We start from the raw sequence: 14,649 nt of genomic DNA, 5'->3' as shown, positions 1-14,649 counted from the left end.
TTGATGCGAGCCATTTTTAAATTTAAAATTTAAAAAGAGATATAAATGTTGTAGATTGAGTTATCTTAAAATCTAGAAATGGATTTAACAAGTGCACGAATCAAAATATTTGACGTGTAGATATAAAATCATGTACGTGCTTAGACAAAGACAATTCCGAGTTATGGAGACAAGCTTACTTGGAAAGAAAGCGACCTCCGTCTAAATATTTTAGATCACAGGCACAGCGACTTGGTTCCTTGGCAAAATGTTAATGGAAAGTAATCTTAACACATATAAAATAGTTGGACGAAAACAAATATAACTCGTCAATTTGGTATATTCGCGTAAAACTTTATACACCAGACAAAACAGTTTTCTTTCTTGACAAAATGAGAATACTAGATTAATTTTTTTTTTCTTTCTCGTAATTGTGATAGATTATAATAAAATAAACATTAAAAACTTATATGTTTTTTTGTAAACATGTTAAGATTGTATTACCATTTTCAAGGTCTTTTATAAAAATTACAAAAATATACAAATATTATAGTAGAATAAACTATAATTACAACAATAAATAACAATGTTACACGATTACTAAACCTAAAAAAAAAAAAGTCCAGTAAGGCAGAAGCGGCACATGTTATGGATACTCAATGTTGAGACGACATTTATAATATGAATCATGAGCTGGTAGATATTGGATTTCCCAAGCTCGCTTCCAAAAGATCACCCACCGCGAAAATCCAATTATGTTCATCAAGCACGAACACCATCACGAGACCAGAAATTGCGATTGACGAAAATGGAGATTGCTCCAGGATAGGGATACTGAGCAACTAGCAGTTGTCGAAGATCAGCCATCATTTCACCAACTACCGGAAGCAGCCTCCTCTGCTCTTCTTTACCAAAGCTCACAAGCACCTTATTACTCCTATTGAACCCGAGAGAACCCACATGAACCACTTATCAAAGCTTCAAGCTAGAGACTGTTCTTATTGGAGAGGCAAGTGGCTAGTAAACCTGCCACAACCACCAGAACCTGCAAAATGAAAAGAAGACACACCACAAAGCTTTGAGCCCGAGAACATACCCCCGAAAATGTTGTGAAAGCAAGAAAAACACTCTGCCACCGAGAGAGCAGACCAAGGTTGAAAAAAAAAAACAAAACCAACCCTCTCATTCGACTTCCTCCGAGAACTGAAGGCAAACTTTCCACCATAGAAAAACGCTCCAACCAATCCGCTTCCTCAAAATGCTACAACTGACTCAGACGAGAAGGGAGAGCTCAGACCTCGATAAAGGCTTGAAAGTCTCGCCTTCTAGTCACAAGAGCTAACTGCACCCACCTTAAAAGCGACCCAACAGCATCTCACCGCTATCGCCGAAGAATACGCCTAAGACCCAAAATCTACACTATACACATCTCTCCCTCCCTCCCTCCCTCCCTCCCTCTCTCTCTCTCTCTCTCTCTCTCTCTCTCTCTCGTGAGAAGAGAAGAAAATGGGTTTGTGAATATATATATATGTTTCTTGTTTTTAAAATAATCTCTTATTTAGTTATAGTAGCTATGGTAATTTAAAAAATTTATGTTTGATTTAATTGAATAAAAAAGAATATAGTGTTAGAATAAAGAAAAAAATAAGACAAAGGTGAAAAGGAAGAGTTAGCAAAATTTCACCAAATTCAACTAAACTTTAAGTGTGAGCAAGTGTAAAGTCCTAAGCGTGAATAATTGTGAAGTCCTAACTTATTTTGGAAGACAAAATAATGAGGTGAGTTTGTCCAAATTGACTTCAAGAAGCAAATGAAATTGTTGGAGAGAGTTCAAACTGGTTTGAATTTGAAAATAGAGTTGTTGGATAAAGAAAACTTCTTACCCAAATTATTACCTAGTCACCTCTTTACCCAGCTTTCTCCTCTGTAACTCTACTCTATCTAATCAAACATGATCCCCTTCTCTCTATTATTAATAGTTTATTGTATCTTAAATCTATTTAAAGACATTTCATGTAACTGATATCATTATGTTGAATTAATCATTCCTCTTCACAATACTTGGTTATATTTATTCTCTGATTCTCTTAGTCTCTCATGCTCACAAACACTCTCAATCTTTCTACTCTCTTGGATACTTTTATGCATTGTGTACCATTTTACTTCATTTGCCATCTATTCTCACATGGTATCAGAGCCTACCAGCTCTTGGGCCCCAAGAAAGCTTCCCTAAGTTCTGTTTTTGTGTTCAATCTTCTCAAAACTAGTTGAGTGCACCTTTTTGCCCAGTGGTCCATAGCACTCCAAGATGGAGAACTCAAGAACTATGACAATTCTAGTGGTTCACAAGGGACATAACTACCTTCTCGGGTTCAGGATGATTAAGACAGTCATTCGAAGCAAACAAATGACAGCAATAATACCCTATGGTATTGTTCATCCTCCAAAGCTTCCTTAAAGCATCCATTATGGAAGCTTATTACTATTGTGAAAGTGTAAATGAGCTGTGGGAGACTCTCCACAAAGTTTATGGGAACTCTTCTAACCTATGTCGAGTGTATGAGGTCAAGAAGGCCATCAACAACCTATGACAAGAAGAAATGGAATTCACTGAGCATTTTAGGAAGTTCAGGTCATTATGGACTGAGCTTGACATGCTTAGACCAGCCACAACTGATACATCCACCTTTAATGAAAGAAGAGAACAAGACAAGGTGTTTGGACTTATCCTCCTCAGTTTAACCTTTAATGATCAGATAAAGCATATATAAAGTCAGACAAGTTTTCTTCCCTTTATGAAGTGTGTTCTCAAACCCAAAAGGAGCAAGGGGTCACATGGTTTCTTATAAGCAAAAGAAGGTCTCTCTTAGGCCAACCAAGCCAAAGGTCTTTCTCTTGACAAAACATAATATTACAAGCAAAAGAAAAGGAGGGGATTGAGGTGGGAACACTGCAAGAAGGAAATACATACCAAAGAAGGGTTATGGATTCTGAATCCACACTTCAAACCACGTAAGTTCAAATAGGTGCTTGGAATGGAGGTCAAGGAACCAGCTCAGGTTCTTTGAGAGTAATAAAACTCTCATTCCTTTGATTATGTCTATTTCTTATGTTTTATGTGTAAATTATCCTAAGGCTGCTAAGTTATTTGAATGTCTAAAACCCGCTTTAGGATGCTTGATAAGTTTTTTCCATAGTTATTCTAATCTTGTTAAATGTTTGATTGGAGTGTGACCAGACATAGAGTTGTCCCATGTTCCAGTCCACAATTTGTTATCTTATTTTTTCTTTAGTTTCTATGATGTCCAGAAAACACAAGATGTGTCAAATGAGTCCATGAGAAACCAAGGGTTAAGGAATTTCATGTCCCATTGGACAACACCTCTTGGACATATCAGTTTAGTATTTATCAAGATGGTTAAGAGGCGGTTAATGAATAGAGGGCTTGCTCATTTAGTGTGTAATAGAGTATATCACATTGAAGAGAAAAGGTCATCACTAAATCTAAGAAAGCCGGTGATCCAAGGACAAGGCAATGATAAAAGCTCACTTCCAAGCATGATCCTCCCCTTATACCTTCCAGATCAAGCTTGAGGATGGGTGTGAGTGAGCTGCCAAAGTCTCAATATTCAAGACCAAACATGCCCACATTAAAGGCACAATCTGGGCTACTCCATACTGAGACAGAACACAGTCGTCCATCCAAGGGGCTGACCAGAGGTTGACCAGTCTTGTCTGGGCTAAAATACTGTTGATCATCCAAAGTGCTTCAAGAGGAAGTGCTAAGGAGGCAGACCACATGTTGACCAGCCACCCATCACGTTGGATGTTCTCGTGGATTGCAAGGTCAGAGATGAAGTTATGGAGTTAAGTGCACAATCCAAAATGGAGTGTACTCCTCACCAACATTCTACCAAAATGATGACAGGGAAGAATATAATCTTCATTCTATATTATACTTGGATGGGACTATCTCTTGAGAATTGATACATGTGCATTGTATTTTTTTGAATCATTTACTTGTGTCTCATTTACAAAGGCTGGAGGTGGATTAAATTCTTTGAAGATGACATGAAGTCGGAAGAAATGGAGAGACAGCAAACCAGCTACAAAGAAGTCTTCAAGTGCATAAAGTGATGCAAGGAAGACATACCACCCAACGCGGCCATGATACATGGTCTAAGGACCCTACCAAAATGATTTTAGTCCCTTTAATCCCCTGACCAATCCTTAAGCTGAGGGTACTTGCACTCTTTTTCCATAAGTGATGGCTTTATCCCACAGAGGTTTTCCATACTTTAGTTCGTAATGAGGCAAGTATTCTCGATTCCAAACTTGCCCCCAGATCTCCTATGGTCAAGTTCGAGAGAGAGTGTTGGAATAAAGAAGAAATAAAGAGAATGAAAGATAAAGGTGAAAAGGAAGAGTTGGCAAAACTTCACAATATTTCACAAGATTTCACCAAACTTAGCCAAACTTTAAGTGTGAACAAGTGTGAAGTCCTAACTTACTTTGGAAGACAAAGTAATGATTGGAGCTCGTTCAAGGGGACTTCAAGAAGTAATTAAGACTGTTGGAGAGGGTTCAAAACGGTTTGAATTTGAAAATATAATTGTTGGATAGAGAAAACTGCTTACCTAAATCTATTATCCAATTCACCTTTTACCACGCTTTCTCCTGTTAGTCTACTCTGTCTACTAACTCAAACATGCTCTCCGTTCCCTATTAATAATAGCTTTTTGTAGGTCAAGTCTATTTAAAAACAGCTCATGCAACTGATGTTTTAAATTAAATTAATTATTTCTATTTACAACATTTGGTTACTTCTACTCTTTTATTTTTAAAGCTCTTATACTCACAAGCATTCCCAATCTTTTTATTCTCTTGAATAAGCTCTTACATTCTCCAACATTCTTACTTCATTTAATATATATTCTCACAAACTAGTTCATGTCTGCATTGGTCAACAAGAAACAGGTTTTTGATTATTTAGGATTTTTGTACATTTTATTTACTATCTCTTATTAGTATGAAATAGGTCTCTAACCTTCCAATTTATAGGTCTTTTTCTTTTGAACTGTGAGTCCAAACTGTCAGTTAAAATCAGATTTTTTCAATTCTTTTCTTAGAAATCTAACAAATATTATACAGACGATCCGTCTTAACATCGTCGGTAATCCGTCGATATATCCCTTTCCCGATGGAATATCGATGTTTTTTCCGTTGGAACTCGGATGTTTTCTTGTAGTGATAGAGCACCTGCTTTTTTAATATACTTAATTTACGAAAACGGTTGTATTCTTACCAAATTTAGTTGCATTTTTTTTGTATACTATGTCAATTAACTCTATATGTAAATTATAATGTAAATAAAAATGAAACTAAAACAATTTTTCCTAATGAAAGTCTAATTATATAATCCCCCAGTTCCAAAATAGACGATGTTTTGGCTTAAGGCACAGAAATTAAGATACACATATTTTTCTAACAAGTAACACTAAGAATATCAATTAAAATTAATTAAACCTAGCATGAAAAGAGTTACACAACATTATTGGTCACAAAGTTTTCAATAAAAAAAAATTCAATATATATTTTTAAAAATACCATGTATTTTGAAACATCAAATACTTTTCAAAATATCATCTATTTTGGAACGAACCAAGTATATTTTGTATTTAATTTTGATTGTATTCCCCGTGACACTCAAAATTCTGAGGACAATAATCAATATAATAAAGCAAGAAATGGTAAAAGGTTAAAGCTACAACCTGATTTAAAACACTAAATATTGATAAGCAGTCGATATCTACGATTAAAAGTATATAAATAAACCGAACCTGTCAAAAAAGGGATCTGAAACAAAAGTTGTTTAAAAATGAACAAACTACTTCAAAATTTAAAGTAATTTGATCTATACTATTATTTGAAAATGGTTTTTCTTATTTGTCATATTATCCATAATTTTAGATAATTTTTTTATTTGTCATGTTTATGATTTTGACCAGGGAATAATCAATTTAAATTTATCATATTGTTTGAGATTTTGCTTATTTATCATATTCTCCATAATTTAGATAATTTTGCTTATTTGTCGGTTTAAATTTATCATAATGTTTTGTAAACGTGTTGCTTTATCTTTTGTAGTCTTTTACCTCTTTTTTCAATATATATATATATATATATATATATATATATATAGTCAAACACACTACCATAGCTGATCAAGGGAGCAAACTAGGGCACTGGGATATGCGTTTCAACCAACTGATGACATCACTACGACCCGAGGCACAAGCCTAAGAACCGCAACGTCAGTTGCCTCCAACGAGAACCATAAAAGGTTAACTGCGACTTGTCAAGCCCAATGTTCGGTGTCAATGAACATAGATCAACCCATAGAAACCCGAGACCAAGCTCAAAACTTTGGTCATTACCAAAAAAATCTGAGGGACCTGCAAGAGACCACATAGGAGGTCCGAAACGATAAGAGACATCGATCAGCCATAGAGAGGCCATAGACGACCACATTTCTGATTGCACGCCATAACCCTTATGAGCGTTGGACCAAGCTGAAAGTACCATCCCCACCTACATAATCCAGCCAGAGACTCCAAATGAGTTTATATTATATCCAAATAATATACTAGAAGTTCTTCAAATTTACTATTTCCTGAATTTGACATAAATATTAGATATAATATAATAAAATTTAATGTTATTATTTTATTATTAACTAGTCAAAAGTTATCTATCAATTTTTATTAATAATTTTAGTCTATCAAAATTACTATACATTTTAACTGTATACAATTTACTTATCATAACTAATAATTAAATTGTTTTAGAGAAATTCGGTAGGATAGCCCTTTTTAAGTTTTTGTCACAAAATAGTTCTCAGTGAGAAAAATGACCAAAATAAGTTTTTATTAAAGAGGAAAAATATATTTATACCCTAAAGTTAACTAATCTAAACTTAGGGTTTAGAGTTAAGGGATGAAGTTTTGAGGATATGATTTCATATTTAAAAAAAATAAAAAATTAAAATTAAAATTTTCAAAAGAGAAAATGACTAGGATAACACTAAAAATGTTTTTGTCACAAATATAGCCTCTAAAAATAAAAAAGACCAAAATAGCACTTAATGTTTTATCAAAAGAGATAAATATACACTTATACCCCAATGATAAATTAATGAGTTTAGAGTTAAGGGGTGAGGTTTATGATTTAGGGTTTAGGGTTTAGGGATTAGAGTTTAGGGTTTAGAGTTTAAGGGTGGGGTTTAGGGTTTAGGGTTTAGAGTTAAGGGGTGGGGTTTAGGATTTAGAGTTTAGGGTTTAGGATTTAGGGTTTAGGGTTTAGAGTTTAGGTTTTAGGGTTTAGAGCTGGGGAGTGGGGTTTTGGGATAAGATTTCAAATTTTGCAAAATAAAAAAAAAAATTTAAATTTTTCAAAAGATAAAATGCTATTTTTGTCGTTTTTGTTTTTGAGGGCTATTTTTGTGATATAAACTTAGAAATGTGCTATTTTGGAGATTTGCCCTTTTCAAAATGAAAAAAAATCTATTTTGATCATTTTTTTTTAGAGAAAAAGACAAAAATAGCACTAAATCAAGTTTTTGTTCCCAAACTAGCACTTAAGGTTAAAAGTCACAAAAATAGCACTTAATGTTTTATCAAAAGTCACAAACTTAGGGTTTAGAGTTAAAGGGTGAGGTTTAGGATTTAGGGTTTAGGGTTTAGAGTTTAGGGTTTAGGGTTAGATTTTAGGGTTTAGGGTTTAGGATTTAGGGTTTAAGGTTTAGGATTTAGGGTTTAGGGTTTAGAGTTTAGGTTTTAGGGTTTAGAGCTGGGGAGTGGGGTTTTGGGATAAGATTTCAAATTTTGCAAAATAAAAAAAAAAATTTAAATTTTTCAAAAGGTAAAATGCTATTTTTGTCGTTTTTGTTTTTGAGGGTTATTTTTGTGATATAAACTTAGAAATGTGCTGTTTTGGAGATTTGTCCTTTTCAAAATGAAAAGAAATCTATTTTGATCATTTTTTTTATTAAATGTTATTTTCGCGAAAATAAACTTAAAATTTTTTATCTTAGAGAATTGGCCATTGTTTTATCCCGCGATATCGCAGGATAGTCATCTGGTTTTCTTAATATCTGATGACAGATCGAGTTATGGAATAATTTGGTTTGTTTAAATAGGGTTCGATTTAAAGAGGAAGAAAAAAAAACATATCGGCGTTGGTCCAGGCCCATTAAAGCGAATCACGTGGTAATTTAATAAACCGGAGCCCTAGACCCGCCGCTAAATCAAAATCGTAGAAGAGAGGAGAACTTGTCCAAATCACACAGCTTTTTGTTGTTACTTGACGTTATTTGGTCGTTGGCTTTCTTCTTCATTCTCTATCGTGTGAATTAACGGTCTTCAATTTTGACCGTTAAGAAATATGGCGGGTCCGTCACCTTCACCGTCTCTGACTAACAATGGTCTCTCAGCCACCGTCACGCCTCCTACGAACCTCCGTGGTCGCAACAAACCCAAGTGTATCCAATGCGGCAACGTGGCTCGCTCCAGGTCATCTCGATGAATCTATTGTCTTTCGATCTTGACAAAGTTTGAAACTTTCAGGCTAATTCGAAGATGTTTTGGGTTTTGGGATGAATCTTTTGTCGTTTTATTTTCTTGACACTTGCAAAATTCTGCTATTGGCTTATTGATTTCATGCATGAATGTGATAATTGCAGATGCCCCTTTCAATCTTGTAAGGGTTGCTGTTCGAGAGCAGAGAACCCCTGCCCTATTCACGGTAAGATGACATCGATAATCACTCAAAATGATCAGCTTTTGGAGTTTGATAAGAGTATTCTTTTCTTTAGGCGAATTGCTTGTGATTAGTTGAGAGAAATAGAGATCGCTTAACTCGGTTTATGTATTCTTGTCGATGCAGTTCTTAAAGGAGTTGCAACTTCTGCTGAGAAAACAGCACCAAGTACTCCATCGTCAGACCACAAAGCATCCGAGGGCACTCCTGGGTACATACCTTTTTTTTGCATATATTAGTACAATGGAACTAAAAATTGGTTTTTGTTAGTTGCTGAGATACTTTATGATGGCTCCTTTGTTTTGATATTTTTCTTCTATCTGAGACTGCTTCAGGAGTTCAACTAGATTTTCATCAATCCGCCATCTTTCTAGCAACTTTGCTCAGTTTAATAACCTCAATGCTACTGCTCGCCAGAGAAAGCCTTTGACGATTAAGGTACTACTAATGAGGAAGGTCACTCTTTGAATAATCTTCTACTTGTTTTTTTTTCCTCTTACCAATCTGCCCTCTCTACATTGTGTAGGATGCTCAAGCGTTAAACGAGTGGCGGTTTACAAAGCTGAAAGAGTACAGAGACAGAAACATTGAAGCGGAGGATGAAGCTTTTGATCGGTACTTGAGTAATGTGAGTCTACTTGAAGAAGCCTTTTCATTGGCATTTGTTCCCGAAGAGGCAGCAGCTTCTGAGCGAAACAAGGAGGAAAGAGCTGTTTTGGAGCTTAAACTGAGGCTGAGATCAAACTCCGCAAGAACAGAGAGCTTCAAAAAGCGGATCAACGAGACTATCAAAGCCGGTTTGGTGAAGGTTCAGAAACGGGGTGGCAAATCAGATGATCAAGATGAAGTAAAAAGACGGATCAAAAGACGTAAATGGGAGGAGAAGACTTCAGCTTTGAATGAAATAATCGACAAACTGAACAAAGCAAGAACCGAAGAGGATCTCAAATCTTGCACAGAGTTGAAATCAAAGCACTATGGTCAAGTTTCTTCCAGTTCTACATCCGAACACAACAAGATTTTCCCTGCTTATGTCCGAAAAGTTGAGGTCTGTGAAGATGCATTTCTTCAAGAAACTGGCGAGCAACTACAATCTTTTGACTAAGTTATAACTTTGTGAGGACAGTCAAGAGCAAACTACAATCATGTCGATGAATTGAATGTATTGGTGGAGAGGAAAACTTCATTGGCTATATATTGGTATTTAAATGAGCAAAGATCCTTCAAAGCCAGTCCTCAAGATTGTTGGGTAAAGTAATGTTGAGCATAAATTAGCTATTGAATGGAGAAAGCTCGGTTGATTCCAAGATTAAAAAACTATATACTATTATTTGTGAAGTGATTTAGCTTATTTGTCATGATTTCTATGATTTTAGCTAATTTTGCTTATTTGTCATGTTTTAATTATGTTTAAATTGAGTCATTAATTTATTAATAGTTTTTAGTTTAGTCCATAATTTATTAATTTAAATAATATAACTATAAAATATGTAATCTATACTATTATTTGCGAAGTGAATTTTCTGAATCGAGCTCTCACGTTAAAAGTTAGACTGGTTAATGTCGTTGTTACCCTTAATAAATTTTTATATATAATAATTTAATTAAAAAAAAAATTTATATTAATAATATTAAATTTCTAAAAAGATAATTCTCATATATTTTGTTGTTATCTTGAAATAATATTTTATATTTCTAAAAAATAAGATAATACTTATATGTTGTGTCGTTATCTTTAAATAATATTTTATTATAAAAATTAAGATATAAAACAATATATAATTAAATATTAATGAAGAAAAAACATTTGTATAAAAATATAGTCTTAAACATTTATAATATATGAGTGTTTAGAAAATTTCAACACAATAATTAGTATATATATTTTAATGAAATTTGCTGTCATATATAAATTATTTTATGCTTGGTATAAACTTGTTAAGAATATAAATAATAACTTAACATGTTGTTTTTGAATTAACAAAATATAAAATAATAAATATCTATAAGAAGATTATGCCCGCACATGCTAGTTGCTCATTATATATAGATTCTAAAATCATTTTATTGTGTTGCAAAATCACTCATAAATTAATTGTAATTTTTCTATTTAGTTATTTACACTTGAGTTGTGATTTTATGTTGGACTATTTCAAAATGAAAACCACCAGACTTTTAACAATAAATTGGTTTGGTTAGGATAACCGGTTCTCATTATTCAAAACCTCACGATTTGTTTTGCCTGACAAAAAAGGAACTAAGCTACATATACACATGAAAGAGCACAAATGCAATTTGGATTACTGGTCTCTTTTGAGACCAACACTATCTTTTGAAATCAAGATTATTAACTTCTTTTTCACAAGACGATCAAGCCAACTATCTGCCCCATATACTTAAGTGCCTATGCCGTTTCCTTCAATCATTTGTTTTTTCTCGTTCCCAGAAGCATCAAGTTTTTAGCAACCTGAGGAGGAATGAATGAAGAGTTGTAATAATAGCATTGACACTAGTCTCACCTCCCAAAGCAAGCACGTTGAGCTTCTCATGCACTCCTTCAAGCAAGTCTTGTGCATCACCTTCGCACCTATTTAACTCCAGCTCTTTCACTTGAACGAATCCATTTGTGTGGTTACATTTTGACAACCAGGCATATAGAAGAGTAACCAAGAGATATTGAGAGCATGAGGTAATGAGTCATCAACATCTTGATGCATCTTTAAAACAGAACAAAAGTAGCAAGCTTGGTCTTTGTTACCGTGATTTCTTTCAAGTCTCAGTGAGGAAGTACAAATAAAAAACTAATCACATACTACCATTCTCGTTCTCAGTCTGATCAGTCAAATCAAGAAACACACGTGTCTTATTATAACTGACAAGTAGATACCGTAGAAATGAGAAAGAAGTTGACTCTTTTTTTTTTTTACTTTTCCAGCGAAACCGTGGTCTTCGTAGCCGGATTAATAGCTCATTAGAAAGTTTTAAACGAGCATTATAATCTAAGTATATCAAACGTTAAAACAAAGCAATACTGAATGAGAAATAAAGCAATAAAGTAGGACACACTGAAATGAAAAAACTGTGGATTTTGTCTGTGTTACAGAACACCAACATCCCACATCGGGTATGAAACTGATATAAATATAGTCATGCCCAAGTTTTTGTTAAATGCTTATAAGAGAGAGAAGACGGCTATACGCGCGTTGAGCCTTGGCTGGGGCTGGGTGAATGTGGATACTACAAGATTTATTTTTGGCAAAATTTCATTTTTTTGTTTTGTTTTAACCCATTTTCAAACCAAAAAAAAATCCATTTCGCTTCTAAACGACAAATAATTCATCTCACAATGACCTGCTTTCCATATGTTCGCCCAAAATATTTTTAAAACGAGAAGAGAAAAGATCTCTGGGAGGAAGCTTCATAATGGCAACCTCCCAACTTTTTTACTAATGTGTGCACGTTGTCACGGACTGATTACTTCACAGCAATGAGGACGTGCGGCCTTAGCACTTTTCACCCAAATCAGCCTTTTGGACAACTCGATCAGTACTTAGAGAGAGAGAGAGTGACGTTTTTAGAGAGAGGTCAGAGCTTATGAAGTGATTTGAAATTAGAAACTTGATATCTTACAAATGAGGATCCAGCCTCCTTATATACAAATCCACCTCCGCAATGGACGGCTCAGATCAAACCGATCTAACGGCTCCGATCTTTTCCTATATATGAAGTTAATTCAACATGAAGTACTTCATTCCTAAGTTACTTCATCCTTAGGTTTTCTACAACATTCCACACACTTCTTAATATTATTTTATACTTGATATTTTACAAAAGCTTAAGACTTAAGAAAATTCTAAGTAAAGTCGGTAACCTCGCGGTCCCCACCCGTTCTTGCTTCAAAAAGTTGGGGCGTTACATCCTCCCCCATCTATGCTGGTGACGCCCTCGTCGCCATGTATGCCTTTAGTGCGTCTGGAATTGCCACAAGTCCTCTTCCGGTTCCCAAGTTGCTTCCGTCTCCAGAAGTCCCTTCCATTTGATGAGAAAATGGGCCTGTCTCGGGATTCCTCTCTTCCTGACTTCTTTGGATGCCAACACTTCCCCAATCTCCTTTTCATAAGACTTGGTCATGACTGGTGGTGCCCTGGTTGAGACGCCTCTGTCTTGGTCGTCCATATCAGCGTGGTACGGCTTCAGCATACTCACATGAAAGACCAGATGGATCTTAAGTGTATCCGGCAAGTTCAGTTGGTAGGACACTTTTCCCACCTTCCCAACTACTTCGAACGACCCCTCGTATCTCCGGATCAAGCCTTTGGGTTGGCTCCGGAATGGCTTGAACTGTTGTGGAAGTAGCTTCCCCAGTACAAGGTCGCCCACTGTGTACACCGAAGGCCGTCTCTTCTCATCTGCCCACTTCTTCATTCGCTTCTGGGACTTTTCCAAACATACTCGAGCCTAGTCAGCATGTTCCTCCCATTGCCTGACCATGATAAACGCCCCTGGACTTCTCCCCTCGGTCCTTGGCGTAGCCAAAGTATGTGGAGTTAGTGGCTGTTGTCCCATTGCGATCTCGAACGGACTACGTCATGTTGCCTCGCTGCGTTGTAGGTTGTAAGAGAACTGGGCTATGTCCAGTACCTTCGCCCAGTCCCTTTGGTTGGCGCTGACAAAGTGTCGGAGATAGCACTCCAACAAGGCGCTCACCCGTTCAGTCTGCCCATCAGATTGTGGGTGAAAGCTTGTTGAGAAGCTAAGTTCGGTGCCCACATCTTGAACAGCTCTGTCCACAAACGCCCAGTGAATCGGGGGTCCCAATCACTCACAATGTTCCGCGGAAGTCCCCATAACTTCACCACGTTCTTGAAGAATGCCATTGCTGCCTCTTCCACGGTGCAGTCCCGATCGCTAGTCACGAACTTTCCATACTTAGAAAATCGATCAACAATCACCATGATCAACCCAAACCTTTCGGACTTTGGTAATGCGCTGATGAAGTCAAGCGAAACCGAGTCCCAAGGTCTCTCTGGGATAGGAAGTGGCTGCAACAATCCCGCGGACTGCTTGTTCTCTGGCAAACAAGATAAGTCTTCACATAAAGTTCCACAGTATCCCTCTTCCGTGGCCAGTAGTATCCAGCCTCGACGAGTGCCATCGTCCTCTTCTGTCCCGGATGGCCCACCCATCGGGTATCATGGCACTCCCAAATGATGTCTCATTGAAGACTTTCCCACTTAGGTACACAAAGCCTTCGACCTTTGGTGTAGAGTAGCCCGTCCTCTACCTAAAATTGATGCACCTTCCCTTCCTTCGATAGCTTCACCAGCTCCTTAGCGACTGAATCACGTTCCAGCCCCTCTCGGATTCGAGCCATAATGGTCCCCTCGACTTGGCTCATCGCTGCCAGCTCTGCTTTCCGACAGTGCATCGGCCACCACATTCACCTTTCCTGGCATGTACTCCAAAGTGTAATCGAACTCAGCCAGGAAGTCTTGCCATCTTGCCTGCTTCGGGGACAGCTTCTTCTGGGTCAATGCACTGATTGTAAGATCCATTGGGAAATAGATGTCATCACATCTCCCATCAAGCCTCTCCTCAGTAGTTTCCAGAGCTCTGTAGATCCCTTCTACTTTCTCGTCTCCCCTTCGATGCTATCTCCCGAAGACCGTAGCGAACCCATTTCACGTTCCCCGCAAATCTAAGTTATCGATCAAACTTTACCGTAAAAACCGCGGAAAGTTCGTTCTTTATCGAAAGTAGCCGTAATAAATGCTTCGAGTCGGAAGACGGCCCAAAGGGACCTAAGACATGACTCGAGGCCCAACTTACGATTTCTTAAACAACAGCCCATAA

General features: G+C 36.5%; 1 protein-coding gene across 1 annotated transcript; it reads left to right on the top strand.

The window, feature by feature from the left end:
* Positions 1-8,273: 8,273 nt before the first annotated feature.
* LOC106292886 lies at positions 8,274-10,141 on the top strand. Its single transcript, XM_013728554.1, has 5 exons — positions 8,274-8,549; positions 8,720-8,781; positions 8,923-9,007; positions 9,132-9,234; positions 9,323-10,141. The coding sequence occupies exons 1-5, from the start codon at positions 8,422-8,424 to the stop codon at positions 9,899-9,901; spliced, it is 957 nt and encodes a 318-aa protein (XP_013584008.1). The 5' UTR covers positions 8,274-8,421; the 3' UTR covers positions 9,902-10,141.
* Positions 10,142-14,649: the final 4,508 nt, after the last annotated feature.

This window comes from Brassica oleracea, chromosome C5 (genome assembly GCF_000695525.1).
Source record: "Brassica oleracea var. oleracea cultivar TO1000 chromosome C5, BOL, whole genome shotgun sequence".
Taxonomy (NCBI): domain Eukaryota; kingdom Viridiplantae; phylum Streptophyta; class Magnoliopsida; order Brassicales; family Brassicaceae; genus Brassica; species Brassica oleracea.
The sequence above is the reverse complement of the archived record's forward strand: the minus strand, read 5'-3'. Positions and strand labels throughout refer to the sequence as shown.

Bases quoted from the DNA above. Each gene is read 5' to 3' on its own strand.
- LOC106292886 (XM_013728554.1), top strand. From the start codon at position 8,422: ATGGCGGGTCCGTCACCTTCACCGTCTCTGACTAACAATGGTCTCTCA. The intron at 8,550-8,719 runs GTCATCTCGATG...TGATAATTGCAG, and splicing joins GGCAACGTGGCTCGCTCCAG to ATGCCCCTTTCAATCTTGTA. The intron at 8,782-8,922 runs GTAAGATGACAT...TTGTCGATGCAG, and splicing joins GAACCCCTGCCCTATTCACG to TTCTTAAAGGAGTTGCAACT.